The 26343-nt window shown below is 37.1% G+C and overlaps 1 protein-coding gene across 1 annotated transcript in view; it reads left to right on the forward strand.

Moving 5' to 3' along the window:
* Positions 1-26343, forward strand: part of COL11A1 (collagen type XI alpha 1 chain) — a 289607-nt gene that overhangs the window by 217541 nt on the left and 45723 nt on the right. Inside the window, exons 36-44 of the mRNA XM_082266549.1 lie at positions 5121-5174; positions 6705-6758; positions 12295-12348; positions 12584-12691; positions 12937-13026; positions 15408-15461; positions 17131-17238; positions 23372-23479; positions 24084-24137. Of these exons, the coding sequence (XP_082122675.1) occupies positions 5121-5174; positions 6705-6758; positions 12295-12348; positions 12584-12691; positions 12937-13026; positions 15408-15461; positions 17131-17238; positions 23372-23479; positions 24084-24137 (684 nt within the window). The remainder of the gene's footprint in view (positions 1-5120; positions 5175-6704; positions 6759-12294; positions 12349-12583; positions 12692-12936; positions 13027-15407; positions 15462-17130; positions 17239-23371; positions 23480-24083; positions 24138-26343) is intronic.

A 26343-nucleotide genomic window follows, 5' to 3' on the forward strand; every position in this document is an offset into this window, starting at 1 on the left:
TGCCTTTTCATAAGCTACACTGCTGTGTTTTTCTATTGGCTTACGCAGTGTAGGGAGACAAACTAATTGCATAAAAGGGTGGCTTCATGGGATGTTGCAAGAGAAAAGGAGCCACCCTGAAACAAGAAACCTGGGGCAGTCATCATGGCGCTAGCTTAAACTGGAACATAGGCAAGGATTAAAAGATGAGGAAGCAGCATACTCAGTAAGTGTTTAAATCAGCAGCTGAAATTTTTACAACAGAGGGCCTAATATCACTTTAAGCACTTTAAGAAGGCTGAAAATAACCTCCTCTCCAGCCTTTTCAAAGTAAATTTCACAACTTGCAAGCCTCCTTCTTTGGTGGACTCTAAGATAAATCCCTGGTTACTCCTTTATTAAAAACATACCACATCCCTTCTAGTATCTCTAGATACCTCCCTGGTGTTGCAGCAGGTATTAACTTTGAAGCCTTATATATAACAGCTTATTTTAGTGTGTAGACAATGATGTTGATTTACATAAACTGGAGAGTGCAAAATCTGGTGCAGCTCTGAATAAAAAACAATCAGCTTTCATTTTTTTTTGCCAAAGCTTAAAATGGATTTAAACCCCATTCATGAAGTTTGACCTGGACACATATATCTGTAGTGTTTACTTATCTTTCTCCAAAGTCCTAAGTCCCGTGTCTTTCTGCTCCTGTGTTCTTCTGTTATCAACATGATGACTTCTGACAAGTTCTCTGACACAGAAGATAAAAGGAGCTGGGAAATTGTGTTGGGGTGGGTGCACAGAGATAGACTAGCAGAGAGCAGGTCTATTCATAGCACAGCTTTGCATGTTTCTTCTTTCCTCTGCCTATGTGGAAGTGGGGGGGGGGGGTGCTTTTCTTCTAATCAGATGTCACACAGTGTATGCCAAGACTCCACACCCAGTGCTGGAACAAAAAGAAAAAATTCTAACACGATGTTCACTTTCTAAACAGTGTAGAAAGCTTAAGACAGCAGATATGCATAATACAACTTATGTAGGTAGATTTTTCTCATCTCTCTGTATCATCTGAGACTGTTCACTTCACCGGGTATATGTGAGGGTTTACATCCACTTTAATTGAACAAGCTGAAGTTAGACGCTGATTGGCTACCATGCACAGTTGCACCAGATCTTGCACTCTCCAGTTTTTGTAAAACAACCCCAATATATTTTTGACATAAGTGTTGAAATTGCTTTCACTTTAGGCTAAGACAGCGCTGGACATGAAGGAGTTACAGTGCTTGTGTCTTGCTGCTGATTCTTCTCCCACATTGAGACTCTGTTTTGCAAAGCAATGTAGTCTTCTATATTTCTGAAAAAATTATCTGAAAATTCACAACAGACGATCTATATAATAATGCAGAATGTTGTAATTATCTGCATATTGTTCAATGACACACTGTGAAGCTACAGCTCCCTGCAGGACTTTAGTGTTAACACAGCATGGCAGCCTGAAATGGTGTGATCTATACATGCAGTGTAAATCTCCCTTATTTTTTATGTGATATCGTATGTAAACATAAAAGGCACCAAAGTCCTTGCTTTCTTTTCTTTTATGCTTTGCTTCAGTGTCAGAAGTGACATACCAAGATACAGATATTTAACATAAGTGTCTTGAATTATTTCAGCCTGATTTTGTGCTTGTGAGTGCAGTACATTAACCAGTTCTGGACCGGAAGGATTTTCCCCCTTAATGACCAGGCCATTTTTGTAATTCGGCACTGCGTTACTTTAACGGAAAATTACGCGGTCGGGCGACACTGTGCCGAATTAAAATTTATGTTCTTTTTTTCCCACAAATAGAGCTTTCTTTTGGTGGTATTTTATCACCTCTGCGATTTTTATTTTTTGCCCTAAAAACAAAAAAATCGACAATTCTGGAGTAAAAAATAAATAAATAAATAACATTCTGCTTTATAAGATTAAAAAAAAAAATGTCATAGTTTTAGGCCAATTTGTATTCTGCTACATATTTTTGGTAAAAAAAAAATCGCACTAAGAATTTTTTGATTGGTTTGCACAAAAGTTATCGCGTCTACAAACTAGGGGACTGATTTGTTATTTTTATTTATTTTTTACTAGTAATGGCGGTGATCTGCGATTTTTAGTTTGACTGTGACATTGTGGTGGACAGATTTGACCCCTAACTGACATTTTTGACACTTTTGGGGGGATCAGTGACATTACTACAGTAATCAGTGCTACAAATATGCACCGTTACTGTAATAATGACATTGGCAGGGAAGGGGTTAACACAGTGGTGATCAAAGGGTTAAGTGTGAGTCTAGGAGAGTGTTTTCCAAACTGTATGGGGGATGGGCTTGTGAAATGACCACAGAGACCTGTGATTGTTTATACAAGGATCACAAGTGCTCTGTGATCATTTCAGAGAGAAGAACAGTCAGCTGTGTTTACAAGCGGGGAGCGATCGCGGATGCTCAACGGCAATCATAGCCACCAGTCCCGTGGATCGGCATCCCCGCTGCCCCCCCAGCCCCACGCGCGCGACTGACATAGGGCTACAGCTGAGCCAGCCAGCCAGTAAAACTGCGGCAGGCGGTCCGCAAGTGGTTAAAGCTGCGGGTAGGCATTTAGGTTTTGCCTTGTAGACTCAGCATATTGGGTGAATTATACATGTTTGCAACTTTTCAGGTGAACAGCTGATTCTTTTGCATTTGCTTGTTGACAAGCAAATCACATCATTCATACATCCCAGTATTATGGATTCAATGGGGTTGATTTACCAAAGTCAAATAGGCTGTTGACTTTTCAAGGGACTGTGCCCCAGAGCTTAGTGAATTTGATGACATTTCCCTTTGCAAAGAATACTCAGCCACATGCAAGGAAAAGGAGGATTTTTGCTGGGAAATGATTGGATGATGGAAGTCACTAAACTGTGGAGGAAATTTCCTTTCAAAGTGCACTTTCCCTTACAAAGTGAACAATCTAATTGCCTGCCTTTTGTAAATCAACCCAAATCATTTTTATTATTCTCCACAAAAAAGGCATATTGGTATGGTTTATGGTGTCGGTGAATTTAAAGGGTTAATTTGCCTATGCAGAAAAAATATTAAGGTGAACGAACACTGTACCCCCACACTCCCCCTGTCTTGGCTGATCTTACCTCTGTGAATGGTAAGCTGTCAGTGCCCACACAGTTGGTCTTCTCTCTTCTCTCTGTGCAGCCCTTTTGGGATGGATCAGAGTGATGATCTGTCGTGACACTGACCATTCAGAATTGCTCTGATTTGTCCACATCCATCATCTGCCCAGAGAAGAAGGAGGCGAGCAGGTATTTTAAATCCCCAGATCGCTCAACCAGCTGCGTGGGCACTGATAGCTCAAAATCCATGGAGGTAAGTACAGCAGGGCCGGAGGGGTTGGGGAGGCCGTTCAATGTTAGATCACCTTTTTAATTTTTTTTTCTGAAAGCTGAACTAATGCTTTAACAAATTGAAAAATGAAATTGTGTTGTTATAATAATGTCCACGAGATTCCAAAGACATGGCCAGAACTGTGGGTAGGCTGGGTCTGCAAGGATGGTCTAAAATTGTTTGTAGTACCAATGTAAGAACATTGGTCAATCTGCATTCAAAGAAATTATTGATTGCCATTTACAGTTCGCAAGAATAAGAAGTGATATTCAGGAGCAGGAAGTTTAATCCTTGACTGCTACTCTCAAATTCAATATCTTCAATCCTATCATTGCTATTTTATTTCATATTTATGTAATGGGCTTTCTTTAAATGAAATTTGCACTTAAATGTGGCCACACATAAGTAAAAATTTGAAATGTAAGGGTTTCATCTCTGGTGATCAAAATGTGCTGCAAGCCTAAAGGGATGTCCTAGGGAAAGGGGGGTTAACGTTTTTTATTATAAGATCAGGCTTGTTTGTGTGGTATATTGGGCATATCTTTACACTTCATCTATAGTAGAGCTAAACCCACAAAAATGTAAGGCTGGGTTCACACTTATGCGAATTGGATGCAGGTTTCCTTGCATCCAATTTGCATGAAAGGAAAGTGTGACCGGCTCAATGGGGCGGCTGTGAAGCGCATTGCATAATGCTTCTATGCGTCTTTGGCTTCATTTCAGGTTACAAATTCAGGCAAAAATTTGGACCTGATTCGCATCTGAAATGGTGAACAGGGACACACCGGACCCCTGCTGTGACCTGCACTGCAGCTAGTATGAACCCAGCCTTATATATTGCTGCTTATCAGTAGTTGGCCGCATTAGCTTTCTATGTCAGGCTATGTAGAATTGGTACACTACACGATATTACTGAAATTGTAAGCGTTAATATAGTAAATTTTAGTTTTAAATTTAGAAACGTTTAATGAAAATTGCGTGGCATGACCTACCTTAGTATTTAGAGAACAAAAGCAGGTATATGGGAATCCTCATAAAGCCTATAAATGACAAATAAGCATTTTTTTTTTTCCCTCTGCATTTTTTCTTTCTTGCTAAAATTGGATGCATATCCATTTAGCATACTTTTATTGCTTAGATACTGAGATATGATGATAAAAAATTAATTCACTATTTTATTATAAGGTCAGTCTCTGACCCCATTTACAATTTCCTGTGGTTTACTTTTGCTTGTTGGTGCTAAGGGTTCTGTGATTTAATAATCAAGTAACTATATCAAAGTGAATACTTTTACAATCAGTTCTTTGGATTTCTGGACCATTAGCCTATCAGATCCTTCACTTTGATCTACAGAATGTATATCTAAACTGAATTTTCTGTGTTACCTTCTCTATTAAATTCAATGATTCTTGCTGGAGATGGTGCTATGCAGGGATCTAATAGAGCAGAACAGACTATAGAAGGCTTTACATCAAATCCGCTGTGTTCCAGTCTGCTTCATTGCTATACACATTATAGTTGTTTGATCTTTCATTTACTCTAATTACTGTAGTACCAAGGGCACAATCTAATTTACTGCTAATAGGGAAATGTTGACTATAATATAATTTTCCTTTACTTAGCACATTGATCATCTGCTATCCTAACCCTCTTTGATACCGGCATATAAAATGTAATGATTGTTTGCAGTGTTTCACTTATTAACTATTGCTATTATCTTTCTTTGCATCCCAGGGACCTCAAGGACCACAGGGCCCTGTTGGCTTCCCAGGACCGAAGGGCCCCCCTGTAAGTATCTGAGTGTTCAAACTCGGTATATGTAACAGAAATGAGCTTGTAGCTTCAGTGGCTCCAGATTTTTATATTTATTGCTGCTGCCTTTCTGAATTACTTTGGTACTCTGGAATCACTTAATAAAATTAGACAATAGCCTTGGAACATTACGCATTGTTAGCTGCAGAGGCAATAGAATGCCTCTGTTCCTTAAAGTTATTATTCTTTTATGTTACCCAGTACATTCTGTTTTTAATATGCTACATGGGATTGTATTATGTACTAATTATGACTTTAATAGAAACATTGCTTAAAAATGTTCTTTCTGTCTCCCATCCTAATATTTATAATATAAAGTTGTAAGCATATTAAATTAGGGCAGAGTGTGAAGATACACATCAACATAAGTCATATATTCAACATGTATTTATGAGACCATGCATAGGAAAAGATCACAGATTGAACATTTCTGTGATGATTTCAATGCATGAAGTGAGTGAATATAGTAGAGGTGATATAAGATAAAAGTACATTACAGTCAAAATTAAAAACCGCACCTTCAAAGGCAAATATAGGGTGCCATTTACCTTTCCATCCCTGATTTACACACTTACATAGTTGTAGTGTACATCGCCAATGTATAAAACGGACTTACCTGGAACTGGTTCTTTTGCATCCATAAATGCTTATTAAAGCCACATTCAAATTAAAAGCTGAGTACTTACTCATTGTATGAGTCTTGCTGTCCCTTTAGGAGAAAGGACAATTGCACAACACAGAATTATGTGACGAGAACCTGCAGATGAAATAATATAACACTCAGATTATGTTAAACTGAGGGAACTATTTGTAAATCCCTAAGGGCTCTTTCACACGGAGCGGACCGCATTGCGATCCGCTCCGGCACTTTTTTTTTTTTTTCACGGAGCGGATGACACTTGTGTCATCCGCTCCGTATGTCCGCATATCATCCCATCCGTTTGCGGATGATATACGGACATAATGTATGTCTATGGGCATTGCGGATGTCAGCGGATGACACCGCTGACATCCGATTTTGCATCCGTTCCGTTTTTTAAAAATAGGGATCTGTTCCATTCCAAAAAATGGAACAGAACTGAAAGGAAGAAAATCGGATGTCAGCAGATGGCCATCCGCTGACATCCGCAATGCCATTGACATACATTATGTCCGTATATCATCCGCAAAAAAAATAGGATGATTTACGGACATGCGGAACGCCCGTGTGAAAGGGCCCTAATATCATTATGGATTCAACAATTGATTTAACATATTGCTTGGAATGGTTCTTTAAGTTTGCACGTAATGTACTGCCCCGTAAGCAGCAATTAAAGATCTGCTGACCTACGTTAAATAATTGATGTACATGTCAAGTGCATAGTGTGTAACGCTATATTTTACACTTGCAGTCACATGTAGCAGTCCCGTCAGTCTGATTGTCTGTTTGTATTTATCATTGATTAACATATTCAATTTTTTTTTTTTTTTTTTTGACCCTCTAACTTCATATTTTGTCTATTTAAGGGGCCTCCTGGAAAGGATGGGTTGCCCGGCCACCCTGGACAGCGTGGTGAGACTGTAAGTATTTTAATCTATGTGTTGATTGTCAGCTGTTCCACACCCATGTCACTTTCTGAGAGCTACTTTCTCTAAACATTCCTGGACAGGTATGGGAAGACTCACCACAGATTACAAGGCAGATGTGTTCTCATACCTGGTTAGACTTGTTTATAGCAAGTAGCACACAAGTTAGTTCAGAAGGGTGGGTGTCAAACAGCTGTAAATACTCATATGTTGCCTATGAAGGCTGCTAATTAAATTAACCCTCATTGCTATATGTGAGTTTAGTTTTGTGGGCTGTTTAATTAGCTTTCTTCCAACGTGATTGAAGCAAACCTTTCCTGAGAAACATATTGGGCTGCCATTGCCAATTCCCTTCTGAATATGCTAGTCTCTGGTTAGCACAATGACCAGCTAAGTGTAATAAGGTTTGAGTCCTTGACCTGGAACAAGTATACATATCTGTAAAGTCAGAATAAAGTCAGACTTCCTTTTTTGCATGCTTGTTCCAAAGGACACAATTGGGTTTATTTACTAAAGACAAATCCACTGTGCACTACAAGTGCACTGCAAGTGCACTTGGAAGTGCAGCCACTTTAGATCTAAGGGGAACATGCAAGAAAAATAAAAACAGCATTTTTGCTTCACATGATTGGATGTTTTGGATGTTAGAAATCAGAAGAGCTTTCCCTCATTTCAGATCTTCCCCTCAGATCTACAGTGACTGCACTTCCAAATGCACTTGCAGTGCACATGTAGTGCAATGTGGATTTACCTTTAGTAAATAAACCTCCTTGTATTGCAGTCACAGGGCAAATATGGCAAGCAAGAGCTAGCAATGGCAGAATGTGAGTTAGCAATGGCAGCATCCATGTCCTTTGTAAAGGTTTTCTTTCAGCACAATCAAAACAATATATTTTTCTACTTTTTCCCTTATTGATTTTCCATTTCAAGGTGGCTTAGCTGAATTAATTATATGGTAAAACGTGTTTTATATCATTGTATTAATTCAGCAAAGTTAAAAGGATCTGGAAAATATTTGGGAAGATCTAGAGGCTATCAGTGTCCATTTGCAGAATATTAAGCATCACAGCATTGAAAATAGTCTCCTTTAGACATTAGATTCAAGTCACTACAATGCCCTTGAAAGGGTTGAGAATCACTTTTAATTAAAATTCTGATGTAGAGCAAATCAACACATGTATAAATGCAACTGTTTGGCTAGAATGTAATAAACTTTGTGTTAAAACCAAAGTTCACCTTTGTGGGAGCATTTGTAATTATGCTTGAGGTTCTTGAAGTACCAACCGTGCTCAGGGAGAGATACTAAACATTTTACTGTTATTGTGGGAATTGAAGTCAAAGTTGTGTCTGCAGAATACAGCAGACTATATACAACATACTTTTAGACATCAGTTTTTATAGAATCAACCTTCTGTAACGCCAACATGTTACAGACACCAACATGTCTATAGTTTCACAGTACACAGCCAAATTTTAACATTTTACATTAAACACAATAATTATCAAGTCACACTAAAAATAGAATTCACGTACTTAGATTGTTAATTTTCTGTCTTTTAGTTTTCAGTTTTGTAGAATGGTAACGTTAGGTTTTAAGAATATGTTTTAGAATGTATAACTAGATACACCGTTTTGCAAAGACAGTTTAAGAACCAATACTGTACTCATTTTCTAGATAATTAATTGATACAGGATCATTGATCTCCAAAGCATCTGCCATTAATGGCTCGGCTATTAAATTTGCTGCAGATATGTTCATAGATATGCTTCACAAATATGGCAGAAAGCGAATAATACTAACAATTTGCTTCTTCCTTGAATATGTTGCCTGTGCTGCTTTCACCCATTACTTTCCTTGCAGGTGCATCTCAGGATCATCACTCTTTGCTTTAGCTCCATCTAAAAATCTTTAATTTGTTTTTTTTTCATGGTTACTGTTTATTACTAAAGGAAACTATCATCACAGTGATCTTTGCTGTTTTTATTTTATAAACCAGTCCATACTGGTCTGTCATTAGTTTTTTTGGTGCTCTTTACATGCCATGAGCATTATAGGTATCAAGTTGTAAGGCACAACTAAAATACAAAGTATATTACGGCACACATTGTTGAAATGGGTGGCATTCATTCTTAGAAAACCATTTGGTTGTCTTGCTGACCATTGAGTGCCTGATTCACTATTCCTCTGTCAAAATAGCATAGAGAAGCAAGAAAAATCTGGGGGAACTTTTCAATTTATGAATGTGATATTTTGATGATGGTTTCCTTTTAAATATAGCAGAAAGATTCATAATACCATGAAAGGCTGAATAAAGATAAAAGTTGTGCATTTTAAAGGACACATACACAAAAAGCTGTGCAAAGGATAGCCTTGGACTTGAGAATATCAGTGTACCTTTACATAACTGGGTTCAGAGTAGTTAAATTGTAATCAAAACAAATGAAATTGGTAGAAAAGGGTTAGAACCCTAAACAGATTTTTATTGCTGGCCCTGTTAGGGAAACTTACTCTCATTTTTTGCCCTGGTGATCCCTGTCATTAGGACTGAAGGTAGGAGAAAATCAAAATTCGAGTTGTCACCAGAACAAGAATTGGTTCTGGTGACAACTCACTTGTTTTGATGAAGGGAAGGGTATTTGTTCTAGTGACAACCAAAAGGGGATGTCCCTCACTTTGGAAAAATCACCTCTTTTTGGGTCTATGGGACAAAGAAAAGAATAGATAATTCTCTTCAATGGGTCACACATAGAAAATAAAACCTTTTCCCATTCTGTCCAAAATGAAAATAGTGTAAGTTTTAGATATAGGCTGGGTTTACACCTACGCAAAATGGGTTTCCCCCCACATCCAATTTGCATGACAGGAGATTGGGACCAGCTCTCAATGGAGCCGGTTCACATATCCCCGGAGGGGCCTTTGCACAGGAGTCCTGTGCGTTTTTGGCTCCAATTAAGGTCTGAATTCAGGAAACAGAGAACAGGGACACACTGGGCCCCTGCGGTGAGCCGTGGATGAATAAGGTGTGAACCCAGTCTAATTCAATCACAGCCACAGCTTGATAACATTCTTGTTTCTCGGGGGCTGTCTTACATTGGGAAGGCTCTTGATGACCCCCACTAATAGTGGAACTGTGGCAATTTTACCAGTTTTAGAAATATAAAGTTAGCTGTTAATTGGGTCCTGGTGCTTAGTGAAAAAATACATATTTTAACAAAGAATAACATCACCTATGTTTCATCCCACAAAAGTGTAACTTTTTTTACTTTATTAGCTTACTTCTGGTGTTTGCTTTTTTCAGTTATCCATATAATTTTAATCATAGTCATTACAGCTCCACAAACCTGATAATACATTTCAGGAGCTGTTACCACATATTTGCTGCACTGCTGGAGATGTAGTTTTAATTTAACAGCTTGCTAAAATCCAGGGTGTCTTTCATATCCAATAAATATTCTTCCAACTCTAAAACAAGCCTCTCAGTGAGGTTAAACCAGCAATTTTCTCCACAGTGATTATCTCATGTCCATCAGCTGAATGGGGATATAATTACAGTATTATATATGCACAGAGGACCAAATATGTTAAGAAATAATAGCTAGCCAAGCGAGATTGCATTGCTTAATACTTCAATAAACAGACATTCTAAATAATATAGCATCCCTAGATAACATAATTCTGATTGGTAGGCTTTCGGTTATGTTACATGTTGCCTGTTTACCGTTACTTATTTGTAGCTTAAAAAAAGTTAGTGGATATAAAAACTTCATTATTCTTGTAAATATGTTCATATAATAATCCTCTTACCTCTGGATATACTTTTCAATCATTAGTATGGCCATACCTGTATACCTTTTCAGTTACTATGGTATGTTTACCACGTGGTCAACCTCAAGGCTGTGTTTAGTAAGCAGTGTAAAGATGCTGCACCTTGACAAAGGCTACACACCTTTTGACTACATGCTACTGAAGGCAGTATGCCACCTGCAATAGTGCATAGATTCAGAAATCTCGTTGGCTGCATGGCCTACCAATTAGAAGTCTACAAGTTTATGCCTACCTCAGTTACAGTGAGCCTATTGCCTTTAATCTCCATAAACTCATTCTCAGTTTGGGGTGAAAAACAATGAAGTTCTAGGACTCCAGCTAAAATATAGCTAAACAAAATTTAGATAGACAAACATGATATGAATAGCGGAGAAAGCCATTTTCTGGACAAACTCAGAATACCTGATAACGCAACAACATTTTCTAGAAACATTTATTTTTCTGAGACTTTGGGGTTGATTTACTAAAACTGAAGAGTGCCGAAATCTGGTGCAGGTCTGCATAGAAGCCAATCAGCTTCCAGGTTTTATGCCCAAAGCTTAATTGAACAAGCTGAAGTTAGTAGCTGATTGGCTACCATGCACAGGTGCACCAGATTTTGCACCCTTCAGTTTTGTAAATAAACCCTTATGTATAAATAACTTTTATGGCTTACAGTTAGGTGAATTGTTAGTTTATTGGCCTTGACGTTTAATTCTTCAGGACACAGGATGGCTGCCCCTTTCTGCACAGTTGACAGGAACACTATAGGTTGTTATTTGGAAAACTGTGCTGATTAGCCATTGTATTTTACTTTTTTTTCTAACCAATTATTTTCCCTTTTTGCCTTCTTATTGCCTAACAAGAGATAGTGAATTGTGTGTCCATTACAATTGCCAGTTGAATGAGAAATGATAGTGCACTGTGTTTCTCATTATGCTGCGCTCTATTAACAGACTGGATTTGATTGCTCTCTAACAACAAATAGCTGTGCTCTCCTTATCATGTGTTTGATAGCATTTACCCACATGCTGTCATAATCTATTATTTTTAGGCAAATAAATTGCTATTTATTGTTTTAACCTCTTCTTATACCAAACTGCATTTTGTGCCACGCTGACAGAAAACATGCAGCTTGGCACCAGCTAGATGTGCTTCAGCTTGCTAGCACGCACTTTAACTGTTGGAGATTCGGTAAGTAGAAGCAGTATGATGTCAATAATGTGTTAGCCTCATAGAGTCAATTTTTTCAGTGTACAGTAAGTTAAAGTGGAACTAAATCCTCCTAACATTTTCAATCAAGGGAGCTGCCATCTTGGTCACTGTTTGATCTTAAACTGCCATGATGCTGCACATGTGATCAGTTATAACACCAGACAGTTTGGTTGACAGCACTACCAATGTGACAGTTGCATTCCATACAATGTAACTGTTTTTTGAAACTGTTAAATTGAAGGGTTTAGTTCCACTTTAAGTTATAAATACATTAGGAATAGGTTTAGACAATTTTTACAGGAAACCAAAACCTTAGTAGATCTATAAGATCCAAATCCATAATAGGTGGGGTTCTCTTTAGGCTTTCTCTTGGGATGTTGTTCCTTCCTTTCACCTGGGAGTAGTAGGCTTTTATATCTAGGGCTATTGATAATATTTTTAGTCCAATGTTTTTCCTGGTGAACTTAGAAAATGGTTATGAACTGTAATCTATAATTTTCACTTCTTTAGGGTTTCCAAGGTAAAACAGGTCCCCCAGGTCCTGGAGGAGTTGTAGGTCCACAGGTGAGTAGCAGTCATTTCCTTATCTTATTGCCCCATTTTCCTTTCATGTCCCTTTTTACATGAAAACTTTTCTTAATTTATTTTTTGCAATAAATTCCCACATTTCTAACACATCTTGAACTTGCTATTTACTAACATTTATCGTCATATTCTATCCCTTTTTACTTGATTCTAAAGTTTAATATTATCATATAACATCAAATTGGTCTAATGCATTTGTTACATTTGTTTGCAGGGTCCAACTGGAGAAACCGGTCCTATTGGTGAGAGAGGTCATCCTGGACCTCCTGGCCCACCTGGAGAACAAGGCTTACCTGGATCAGCGGGAAAAGAGGGTGCAAAGGTGGGTTTGTGCTTCTTGGGAAAAGAAGATGTGGTGTTTGCTGCTACATTATGTATTAATTGTGTAGATTGGTTAGCAACATTTATTTTAGAATAATGTATTCTGTGCTAGGCGATATCATTTTGTAAATCATACATTTTATAAGACCAGAATCAAATGTTTTAATAGATAATGTTGCTGGAGGTTGCATATCTAACAAAACTAATGTTTATGAGTGTTATTTCAACATATTCCTTGATTAACAGGGAGATCCTGGTCCTCAAGGGGTCACGGGTAAAGATGGTCCACCAGGTCTTCGCGGATTTCCTGGAGAGAGAGGTCTTCCTGGAGCCCAGGTAATAAAGTGCACCATAACATAACAAATGGCAAAAAATGTAAGAAGGTTGATAGAAAGGTGAAATTCAGCTACGTCTTTGTGGCGACTTCACAGTTTAGAAGATTTTTGAGAATAATACTTTTATAATGCTAGACCCTTATTTAAAAAAGTACTTTGACTCAGTGAGCATGTTAATATTTTGCATACAGCAATTCCTTATTTATTACAGACAGCTGTCTGTGCTATGCTATTAGTCTGTGTTATCATGCAGTAGTTTCAGTTGAATATTTCTGACCTTAGCCCAGTTTGGAAAATTGTTTATGTGTTCTAGCAATGAAGAATCTTTTGTGTAGGCATTGGGAGCTTAGCCTCAGCCAAGTCCTTTGGGCTACAGCTAAAGCTTAGGATCCAATATTCTTAGACAGGGATAGTTAAAGTTGAATCCTATAGTTTTACTTGTGAAATTAAGAATTACTTAACATGGTTTATCAAGCAGTCCCTGATATGTGACCCTCATATGTGTGCTTTATTAATTTTAGTTGATGACATTCTTCTGCATTATTTTGTGTGAAGTCATCAATATTATTTTTTTTTTTGTTTATGAGTGAAACTGAATTTACCAAAAAGGCAACTGAAAATAACAACTGCTAAATAAACAGAACTAGAATGCTAAGTTATCTGCCAGTGATGATATATGAGATCCCAAATACAAAACAAAAAACATTTTTCACCTGCTATTGATCAACAGGTTCTGCCAATTATGTACAGCAAAATGAAAAATAAGATATATATTTGGATATGCATATAAAACTTTTATTGTGATGCCAACTCATGGTTGGCAGATTGAGATTTGATGGCCCAATGACTGGGAATAGGGCTTCACTTGGGGCCAATAATGTTGGAAATGCTTGTTAAGACACACCCTGGTTTTTCAGCTTGTAATAGTCTACTTTGCAAGACAAGCAAACTACTAGGGATGACACTTTCCTCTTCTTATGAATGAAAGTAGGGGGAGCATTTAATTATGCATGTGCTACTTCCATTAATTGGAAGTATAAGCTGCAGTGATTTGTGTATTAGCAGACTTGAGGATGGAGAGAATGAGAGCAGATAAAAATGTGTGTTTTTTAATGACTATTTAGTTACCTAAATGATTTGAGGTCATCATTGTAGACATTTTTTGGACACAGCAAGGAATAGATTTTATTGATATGCCCATTAATTCAATATTATTGTATATATGACTACATATTTTGTGGCCATATGGTTTTATACAAATCAAGTGATGGAAATAACAGAAATAACTGAACATGCCCTTCTTGATATGTCTATTAACTGACTTTTTCATTTAAATATTTAAAATAAAATAATGAAACAGGGGGGAATCTGCATCATCGTGCTATGCTATGCCTTTCCACAAATCTGCTCCTGGTCATAGTGAAGGAGATTACTATTGTAGAAAGGCAGCAACATTATATATTATCTTTTAATGGTTTACAGGTGCATCCAGAGAACAACATTTCTAAAAGGAAAGCACTGTACAGTTGAATGTAAAGTGGCAAATACATATATTCTTCTTTTTGTACACTGGCAAGGGTATTGCAAAATGTAGTTTTTGTTTTAGTCAGGTAAATATAAAATACTGCATACAATTATTATGTAGTCTTCTGTGCAGTCAGCAGGTGGTGCTGTATTCTCCTATTCAGATGTGAAGCATTACCAATCTCAGCTGTGCTGAAAGAAATCTGTTTTCTCATGACAGCTGTGTCTCTTTTCATATCAGATAGAAGTTTTAACTAGTCAAAGGGAGCCCCAAAGCGATCTTCCCCTGCCTTACTATTTTCTTAGCTAACCCATAGCGCTAGTGTTATGAAAACCTTTTTCAAATAATAACAGTTTTTTGGGGATGTTGTAAAAAAAAAACAATTTGAACAGAAATGTAAAATGTTCAAAGCTAAACAATAAGGCAGTGCAGTTGCTTAGTTGCTAGCACTTTGGCCTTTCAGCACTGGAGTCCCTGGATCATTTATTCTCCCAATGCTTATGTGAGTTTCCTCCCACACTCAAAGACATGCTGGTTGGTTAATTGGCTCCTTTGCAAGTTAACCATAGTATGTTTATGCATATTAGAAAGCTTCTTGAGGGCAGGGACTGATGGTAATGTAAGGTATGTTAAGCGCCGTATTATAAATACCTGTAATAAATTAAAAAAAAAAAAACAGCTAAAATGGAATTAGCCAATGCACATTATAGTTTCCCTTTCAAAAAATTCACATATTCCCTATCTAGACATGCTAGAGTTTATTGTTTATATCATATCTCTTCAATTTTTGATAAAAAATAATGTTTTAGCATATCTACATGATTTTAGATAACCTCTATTTTCCTTTTTTCTTACAGGGTCCTGGAGGATTAAAAGGCGGAGAAGGTCCACAGGGTCCACCTGGTCCAATTGTAAGTATTACTTTCTCTGTGATCAATGAAGCATATGGTAATTGATTTTAACTCAAAAAAATGCATGCATATTTGTAATAGATGGTATAGCACCTATTTTAGTACATGGCTACAAAAAAATTTGATGACAAACCATTCCAGCCACACCTGTATTAGCATGTACCATTTTGATCTTATGATGTGGTGGATTGTTTGGGCTAAAAGATGAGAGGTTGAGAAGATGGCCACCCCACATGTTCTGAAGCTGCTGAATGTCTTCACCTTACTTCACTAGATCGCTGGCTTCATCATCAGGCATAGCTATATGACATTTTATGGTTGTATTTATGATAAATATATGGTAAAATCCTGGATAATCTTTGGTACATTTGATACAGAGGTTTTACCATTACTCTGCTAATAAAACACAGCTGTATTTGTTATTTTTTACACGTAAAGCATATGCACCACATAAAAGTTAAGGAGATATTTCAGTCTGCTTTGTATCCTTAGATTTAGATAATTGTTATGTGGCCAGGTGGCTAATCAAAGAGCTTCATATTTAAAATTGGTCAAATGTTAAACTTGTTAAAATGTTTAGCTTCAGCTATGAAAGAAATTAGCTAGATAAACCAAATTTAGTATATTTCATACAGCTAAATGAAAGCTTGTAAAAAAAAAAAGGACATGAAAGAAACTTTTTTTTTTGTCCAGGAGTTTTTGTTAAGCTATAATTATTAGATATAAAAGGACTATTCTGAAAATGGTGATAAAAGTTACGAAAATAATAAAGTATTTTAAGTAATGTAGAAAAGGAGTCTACCAAATATACTATACTGGACAACTTAAAGAAGCTAACTAATACACCATGTAGTGCTAATAACAAATGATATGTAGGCTACAACAGAAAACGATGGAACAACACATTGGCTGGGCAATAAATCAAGCCCCAATTAATTTTCAGTCATAGTAGATAGTCCAGGATAAGGAAGTGTCCTATGACTGCAGGGTAACAATGTAGTCTGCTAAACTGACAAAATATAATAGCCATGTAACATATTTAAATAAAGCTATACTAAGTGAATAGATAGACTGCCATTGCTGAATGCTCCTTTGGAGAAAAGCTAGATCCTGGCTTTAATGCTGATCTAATGGCTTCAATACTTTCTGACTCACTCAACAGTAAGAAGCATGCAAATTAGGAAGACTTTTACCCAGCACAGGATTTCCTTAAAGTAGAAATAAATGGGTCGCAAAGTCAGAAGGTTTTTACCTTAATGCTTTACCTGCATTAAAGTTAAAAAACTTTCCAGTAGTTGTTACATTCACACCCCCCCCCCCCAAAAAAAAAATACTGGCCTGGAACTGAAACTAGTATCCCCATTGGAAGATCCCCCTCTATTCCTGTTCTGGTGACAACCCAAAGGATTTTCTTTCACTTTCCCTCTCTGTGATAACAGTAAACAGGACAAACAAAGAGGGTGAATCTCTTTAACAAGGGTACAGACCACAAAAATCACCTGATACTTACCCAGTCTGTCCTATACTGAAAAAAGTTTTGCCTTTGGTTATACTTTAAGATACTGATTAGCCTTGCAAATAGTTACACAAATGACAATGCAGAAAACCAGCTGACAGTGCACACTTATGAAATAATTTCATAACTGATAGTCTTGATTTTATTCACTAGGGTTCTGCTGGAGAAAGAGGAGCGGCAGGCGCTGCTGGACCAATTGGTCTACCAGGAAGACCTGGTCCTCAGGGCCCACCCGGACCAGCAGGAGAGAAAGGAGCTCCCGTGAGTATTTCAATATACCCTAAAAGTCAACAAGTAATACCAAACTGCAACCAACACAATAGTTGAAACAGAAGTGTGTGCAAAATGTGATATTTATTCTAGTTTTGTGTATAATAATCCAAACCCTCATAATGTTTTCAGGTAATTACGCTAGTGAGGTATGAATGGCAGATTTTTAGGTTTGCCTACACATACTGTACCTGCAATGGCTTACAGCCCCTCTCCTTCCCATTCTGCAGAAATGATGGGCCACTATAATTGGGCAAAACGCTAGGACTTCTCTTCCCCAATATGATAATATTGGGCCATCACTATGATGAAATGTTTCATTGTGCCAACAGGTCAACAGCTCTCTGCTATTTACTGTCAGTTTTCCACTGTCCCATTTGCTAGAGGACCGTGAAGAAGGCTCTGGATAAGTTGTAAATAGTTCTGATTGGAGCTAAAGGGCAAATAACCCTCCTCCAACCTCCACTTAACAGCAGTTAGGGATATTGAACAATTAGGGGCTTGACATTAGATGAATCTGTTATTTTCCCTTATTGACAAAATACTGGATCATTTTTTAATGAGTGCTGTGATTTGTTAAGTAGCCAAAAATCCTTCCCCATGTTTCAACAGAAATTGCTTTGTTGAGATTTTTTTTCTCCATTCAATCTGAATTCTACATCACTTCCTGCCCTTGTGACACTCTGGCAGCCTGGCAGAAAGTAAGAGGAAATCTCCCCAGTAGAGAATCCCCCCCCCCCCCCAAGACAAAAAAATGTAACCTTTTTGTAAACCAATACGATAATGTAATGGGTCATTTGATATTTTACAACTGAATTTATTTCAGTTCTATAAATGAGCCCTTTTGTGTCACCCATAAACTTTGATGAACTAGACTTCAGTACAAAAGCATATACATACTCTTTATGGCATATGCTGAGCATGTTTGAGATGAAGAGTTAACATTTCAGCTAGACACATATTTTATTCTAAGACAACATTTGTACTTTGTAAACCTGTGCAAAAGCTAAAGTAATATTCCCAGATGATTAAGAGTTGTACTGCATGTCCATAAACTGAAAAGCCAATTGCTTTCACATACAGTTGTCCTTCGTACTAGTCCCAGCTCCTGATGACCTTGTTTATTGTGTTTTTAGCTTCTGGAGTTTTTCACTTATTCGGCTATAGAATCCAAATAAGTTAGGAAATATCTTAAGAACCCCGTAGGCAGAAAATCCACAGAATTGTTATTCAAAAAGAGTGTCAGAAGGTGACATAGAATTTATTATAGTGATTGTACCTCCCGAGAGCTCATGTGCCATACCCACTGCCTTTGAATGAGGATATAGGACAGGGAAACATGTTGCATATATTAATGGTTTAAATTAAATTTCTGTGATAGCTGAGATACTCATGCTATATATTGGCACTGAAATATGACAACAATGGGCAAGGATGGCAGAATTACTCAGTACAGAGCCAAACAGCAACATGGGAGCACAAATAGTAGTTACAATAAAATAAATTATACGCAGTGCGACCTGAACAAAACATAAATATTCCATGAAGACAACAATATACTGTGTATACTGGCAAGAAACATCGCAGTTTGTTAAAATGTTAAATGTTAGCGCACTACAGCAAACTCAAACATTGTTTTATGAGTGTGACAATGCAATTGTTAAGTTACCAGAGTAAGATATATTACCTGTATAGCTTGTGCTATTGTTGTACAGGTTCCCCAAAGTACAAGATAGCCCCAAATCCCTATGAGAGATGTTACTTGTGAGTTTATTTGGAGTGATTATCAGTCAGTCAGGGGTGACAGGACCAAAAATGTGCTCTTTTGTGTAGACCAGCCACTGATCAGAGCACTATCTTGCACAGAGGGCAAGGAGGCATGTCAGTCAGGAATGATAAAGCAGATACAGATGAGTCAAAGGCTAAGGTATATCCCTATATAGAAGAATGATATGCATCTTTGAAGTGTATGCTTCTCAGCAGAATTGTAGACTTTTGGCCAGGTAGCACCTTGATACACTGCACTCTCTAAAAACTAATGTAAGTGAATTAGGAAGCCAACTGTCCAGTTTTCAAAACTATGGATATTGAGTCTGCTTTTCGATTTAAGCAAATGTTGTAAGGGCCCTTTTTGAAGTCCAATACTTTCTGACTCTATTGTCATGCACCCAGGGCCTTCCTCCCATAGCTCTATCTTAAACGGCAGCTCACTCACTCAGTGGGTTGCTTGTAAACATCTATGGCCAAACTCTACAGTGGTTAGCTCACTCATTCTATGACAGAGGGAGTCCTGTGCCTTGCTATGGCCTGCCCATATCCACCTCTTTTGTCATAATTATTACATTTAGGAAGTCGACACAGTTTTCTTTTGCTTTTAAATTTATTTCTGTTGACAGATAATTAACTCCCATGGATGGTTTATATTTAATTCTAAAAGCTTAACATTCTGCAATGTTTTTTTTTTAAATTCAAGAACATTTCTTCTCATTTCCAAAAAGGAATACAGCTTATTTGGCTGCATAACAAAATAGATGGTGTGAAAGGAGTTACATTAAAAGGTTTTATATTTCAAAGATGTGCTAATTAGTTGTGTGAATTTGTTTTTAAGATAAATATTATAGCATTACATTTTCAGGTAAAGTTGCAGGTATTTTGTTAAAAAAATAGAACACAGAGAAGTTAACTTTTAAACAAAAGTACTGTATGTTACTATATATGGTAATAAATGGCATGTTTATACAGTACAGTTTCAATTTAGCAAAGCTACAGCTTACTATAGCCAGAAAGATACTATACTGTCAGAATGTCTTTATAGTACTATAGTAATGTCATGTTACCAGAATGGGTAACACTGTTTAGAATAAAGTATGCAAAATACCTGTTAACCACTTCACCCCCGGAAGGTTTTACAGCCTCAATGACCCAGCCATTTTTTGCAATTTGGCACTGCGTTACTTTAACTGACAATTGCGCAGTGGTGCGACCCTGTACCCAAATAAAAATAAATGTCCTTTTTTCTACATTAATAGAGCTTTCTTTGGTAATATTTGATCATCTCTCCAGTTTTTTATTTTTTGGGGCTATAACCAATAAAAGAGCAACAATTTTGAAGAGAAAAACAACATTATTTACTTGCTGCTATAAAACACATCCAAAAAAAAAAATGAAAAAATCGAATTTCTTCATCAATTTAGGCCAATATGTTTTTGCTACATATTTTTGGTAAAAAAAAAAAACCCCAATAGGCGTATATTATTGCGTCTACAAAATATTGGATATTTTTATGGTATTTTTATTTATTTATTTATTTATTTTTTACTAGTAATGGCAGTGATCAGCGATTTGTAGCGGGACAAATTGGACACCTAACTGACACTTTTTTGGGAACCAGTGAAATTTTTAGTGATCACTGCTAAAAAATTTGCACTGTTGCTGTACTAATGACACTAGCTGGGAAGGGGTTAAAATCAGGGGTGATCAAAGGGTTAAATGTGTCCCTAGGGGGTGCTTGCTAACTGTGTGGGGGTTGCTCTGACTGGAGGAAGACATAGGACTGTGTTTGTGCTTAGCAGGAACACAGGATCCCAATCTTCTCCCTTGTCAGAATGGAGATCTGCCTTGTTTACTTAAGCAGACCGCCATTCTGCCTTTCTTGGGAACGATCAAGAGTGACCGCTGACATCGGGTCCGCCGGACCCGCTGATCACCCCCCACCCCCATGCTATGCTATGTTGTAAGGATAAAAAGGTCTGAAAGGGGGGCTAGCTTCAGAGATAGCATAGTAAGCATTAGGTCAAAATTGAAATTATTACATGAAATATCCCAGCCAGTACTGGTGGTGTTGTGACTGGCTGTTTGTGTAATGCAAATAGTGGCAGAACTGGTGGGAAGAAGGGATTGCAAGTATAAGATTGATCCCCTGGCAGAGATGGATAAGTGTTACATTGTCAGCTATGTGGAAAGATGGTGATAGCCATTGAAATTGTTCTCTTTTGCTGTCAGAATCTGTAAACTGGTGTCTAGTATTGCATTGACACTATGTCACCGTTGGCATTTCTTCACAGTACTGAGTATTGATTATGTGAGCAATGGCAACTTTCTTTTATGAAAATGAGAGATTCAATACTCTTCTTTTTATTTATCCCAATGACAGATGTTTCTTTCTTCATACTAATATGCCAGGCTAAAAAGAGAACAATAATACCAATTTTATATATTCAGAGTAAATAAAAACCTCAGGCTAGCAGTATTAGTATTGGTCTAGTATACCACTCAGCATTATTAACTGCTAACCAAGCATAACAGTATCAAGCTTATAGACTGACTTTTACTGGCTATTTTAGCAATAATAAATAGTTTAATATAGTTTTCTTATTTGTTGGTATGTTTTATATTGAATGTGTTCATGGAGCAATCATATAGGTGTATTTTAAGAACAGTCACTGTTTGCATAATGCACCACTGAGGAGTGGTTCTTTTTTGTATGGTGATTTATTGGAAACCCTTATACATTGTCCATTCAATTTGTTTCATTTTGTTAGGTCTTATAATATGCTAGCATATATTTTTAAATATATAAACCACAAATTTGAAGGTATATTCCTGACAAAGCTGTGAATTCAGCATTAAAAACCCACTAAAGATGTATTTATAATATAAACCATTTGTATCTTGATATTGTTAGACAATATCTTTCTATTTTAAAGTATAGGTCTTCTTTTCCCTTAACATATGGCTATCCTACCCTCCCAAAGCCCCATTGAGCTAAACTACACAACCCCCCACTCAACCTATTGGTTTTCTTATAGTAATGCTGCTGGGGCCCTGTCTGCTGTTTAATGCTCTGCTGATAAAATTCTCTTCAGAGTCCCGATTGACTTGAATGCGGCCATATATTGAGACTGAAGGTCCTTGTTATATGGATCCTATAAAGTTGAAAAGAAGCTAGTGCGCAAGTAAAGCTAGTGCTGAAGATAATTTAGGCTTTTAACAGATGAGAAGGTTGAAACTAGGCTATTGAGCAACTGAGGCAGGTAGGGGTTAGTCCAGTTTAGCGTAGGAGGTATTTGGACCTCCTAAGGTCGGCTTATATGGTAATTCAATATATTTTAGCTAAAAGTGAAGTTTTTCTTTGAATGCAATATTGCCATCTCTGTCTACAAATACACCTATAATTTTGGAGTTTAAATATTGACTACAGAGGTACATATACAGCTGGGAAGGGTGAGTAAAGTGCAGTTAAAGCTAAGAACAGTTGAGGGGGGGGGATTGGGTAGTTTAGTGAAAGTTCAATGAAACAGACCTGTCCTTTCAATTCTATAGCTTTCTATAACTGTTGAGAAATTTAAAGGTGTCTTTCTTGCAATGGTGAAGGAGGTCTTTACTATTATTTCCTGTTTATGTAGTTTTATTCCTGCCTTTTGAAGAAGCCTGAGCATATTAGAACTCAAATATACACAATAAAACTTTAATTTGTATTGAAGTTTGCACAGATTGTGCTAAATGAGGCCCTATTAGTTACCCTCAGTTTGAGGAAGAAAAGGTAGGGCTTAACTGCAATTTAGGCAAAAGCTAAGACCCCATATACAACCTGAACCTTGGATCCAAGTGGGTTCCAAAGAGAGACAGGGGATTGGTTTAGGGACATGACTAAATACCTACACCAAAATGTTATCTTAGAAATGTTGTCTTTAAACTCACTTGTGGAAAATAACTTACCATCTGATTGGCTCTGGACAATTTTCTTTTGCAGCTGATTGCCTTACTGTCTTACTGCTTTGATTGTTATAGCATCTTATACCTTTATTTTACAAATGTCCTGAAATGAAATTGCAGGAATGGAGGCCAGTGTGTTTACTGGTCTGGATTATGTTTCAGATTCCACTGGCTTTGCTAGAGCTACTCCCATTAGATGGAGTAGGCTACACAATATCTTGTGACCAGACACCACAAACCTACCCAGAAACACACATGAGAACTAGGAGAAAGTGATTGACTTGCAAAAGTGGGCTAACTTTAGAAAATCTGCAATGCTTGCTGAATTAGGTTTGCAGTTTTCCAACTGATTTACTCGATGTTTGAAGATTTATTTTACTTAAAAGTGCTTTTTAATGCTCTTTTTAAGGGAGAAAAAGGACCCCAGGGACCAGCTGGCCGGGATGGAGTGCAAGGACCTGTGGGTCTCCCAGGACCTGCTGGCCCTCAAGGACCACCTGGTGAAGACGGTGACAAGGTAACATTGCTTTAAGGCTAATGATTGCTATGTAAGAAATTTTGTTCAGCCAGAACTTATATAGGTCAATTGTTCTTAAATAAATTCTAGTACAGTACTGTAAACAGAGCGACACAACTGTAGGAGAATCAGATGTTGTTGTCAAGCAAGTCCATTTTAGTACTATGAAGAGCAACACTTCCAGGCTTATCAAGTCAGCAATTGTAATGCAATTGTAATGCGGTGGCTTGACAATGCAGTCTGCGTAATTATAATATTGTAATATTTTCTTTTATTGCTTTTATTATAGAAGCAGATTGCTTCTGTGCCTATCATTTATACACCAGCATTAAAGTCACTAATGTCAGCTTCTGAAGTCTTATTAGTAATATTTGCTGACCTTTCCTATTGTTACCTGCCTTTGAGTCACTGGTCATCTATTTAAACCTATATTAGATTTAGCTGAAAATCCCAAGGAGTTCCACTGTAATCAATGCTGGGATTAGGCTGTCAGAATATGAAGAGGAATCGATAAACACAGTGCCAGTTCTGTCCCAGTACAATGACATAAACATACATATACTTCTGGGAAATCCCCTAAAGCGACCATGTTTTCTGTTTTCAGGGTGAAATAGGAGAGCCTGGACAGAAAGGAGGAAAAGGAGACAAAGGAGAACAGGTGAGTCTAATAATATGGTCTATCTGAAGGTATGCCTTAATCAAATACTAACATGTACAGATTACCTGCATTTGTTCTTTATAAGTTATGTATACTGGCTCAATTCTATATTATTCTAGAAGTCATACTAATAGTCAATTTTTTAATGCTTGCACATGCATATAACCACACAAAACTATTATTTTACCTAAAGTAGAAGTACTAAGCGTATTCCCAAAACAATGAAAGCCTAAAAAAATAGAAAAGAAAAGGAACATTATATAACCAGAGTGTACTGTATTATCAAATCTGCCCATATGGTTACATCGACATTTCTAGCCCTGCCAAAGACAAGCCTGGGGGAAGATTAGTGATGCAGAGACTCTCGCTTTTGGTGATGAATGTTGTTTAAAATTGCAATTTCAAGTCTAGTCTTTTAATAGGAAAGTTCATTATAGTGAGCACACATTTCAAGTTTTTTAGGCTTTCTACCTCAAAATGATTTTTGGTGTGACTTTCACATTTCTTAATTCTTTCTCTTCTATTTTTTATAGAGAAAGATTAAATATAGAGCTACGTGGATTGACCACTAGTGGGGGTTCTATATTGTAGCCTCTTGTTTTACAACTGTTGTAATAAATATCAAGCACATAAAAAGTGCATTCTTTTCAAAGGGATGGCCAATACATTGACTTGCATTTTGAGATGGAACAGTAAAGTATAGCCGGTTTGTTGTTCTGCAAAGCAAGAACGCATGTATGCAATGAACACATATAGCTGGACATTTGCATATACACACTTTACTGTTTGTTGTTTAATCAACAGCACTTATTGATAACATTATTTGCATCAAGCAGGTCTCTTTACAGAATTAAAAAAAAATTCTTAAAAAAAAAATCAATGATAGATTTTTAGACTTTTTAGACTTTTAAGATGTTCCTTTATGTTGGAGAGAGTAGCTTCTAATTTTACAGCTTTAAAAAAAAAAAAAAAAACACCCAATAGTGCAGGCCATCTGCTTGGCTTTATTCAGCCCTTGAGGCATTATTCCTGCCACTGACATCAATAATGGGGTATAATTCCTTCCATTGACAACAAAAATGGGGCACTATGCCTCCTAACGACACCAACTATTTCTCCCCCTAATACCAAAGATCGGGCATTGCTTACTCCCATTGGGCACAGTCCAGCCCCCCATAAAATCTGAAGAACCGTAAACTGACCCTTTCTTTAGAAAGTTTGGACACCCCTGCAATAGTACTTAGTACAAATAATACACTACCTGCTCAAAATACATTTTATTTGCAAAGCATAATGTGAGAAAGAAAATTTATGGTAACAACCCCAATTAGCACTGGTGGTCACTAGGGCATACATTTCTTTTTTTTTTTTTTTTTTTAGGACAGTTAAACACATTCATATGCCTGGCTTATTTGGAACACAAATTGCCGAAATTAATGGAAAAAGAAGCATCTTCTACATGGACCTAAAAGCTAGCTAGGCATGGAGTAAATTTCAGCTAATTTCTGATGCACTGGGTGAAATTTGCTCAGTGGCTGGCCCTTTTGGCTATTTTCTACCTGACATCCCTTGATCGAAAAATCGAAGGAGCCAGGTGGAAAATGGTTGGCTGATCAGAACCTGCATATAATCAAAGGCAAGCCCTGTTTGGGTATTTTGACAGCTGGTGGGGATGGCTGTCAACATATGGTAGCTGCAGTGGGAAATTTCTCCATCCACACTGTGTATGGTGAACAGAAAAAAACGACATGTGTATTGCCAGATTTAGTGCTTTTGTTGCATCTCAGTACTTATGAAAACTGCTGCAACTTTCTCTGTATGGCTATGCATTGTGAGTGAAGAGTCACAGGTATTCTGTGGCACACATGGACGTTATTATGGTCTAAATTAAAGCAAATTATTTATGGTAAATACAAATGCTGCGGTGCTGTGATTACCTTTACTATTAGAGGCATTTCGATCATGAGATCTTTGATTTGTTCAGGTATGTACACCAAACAAGTTAATTTCAATTATGAATGCTCTCACTGTAAAAAAAGTAGAGATTTCCAGAGTTTAACAAATCCATAAAACTTGTACCTGTATGTGAATGCGAAGAATGCCTATGGCAGAAAATGATTAATATTAGTAATAAAGCTAATATGGAATGGACTTTTTGAATATGTAGTAAGTGAATTAAAGTAACATATTTGTTCCTGTGTTTACA

The sequence above is a fragment of the Pelophylax lessonae genome (genome assembly GCF_965119305.1).
Source record: "Pelophylax lessonae genome assembly, chromosome: 8".
Taxonomy (NCBI): domain Eukaryota; kingdom Metazoa; phylum Chordata; class Amphibia; order Anura; family Ranidae; genus Pelophylax; species Pelophylax lessonae.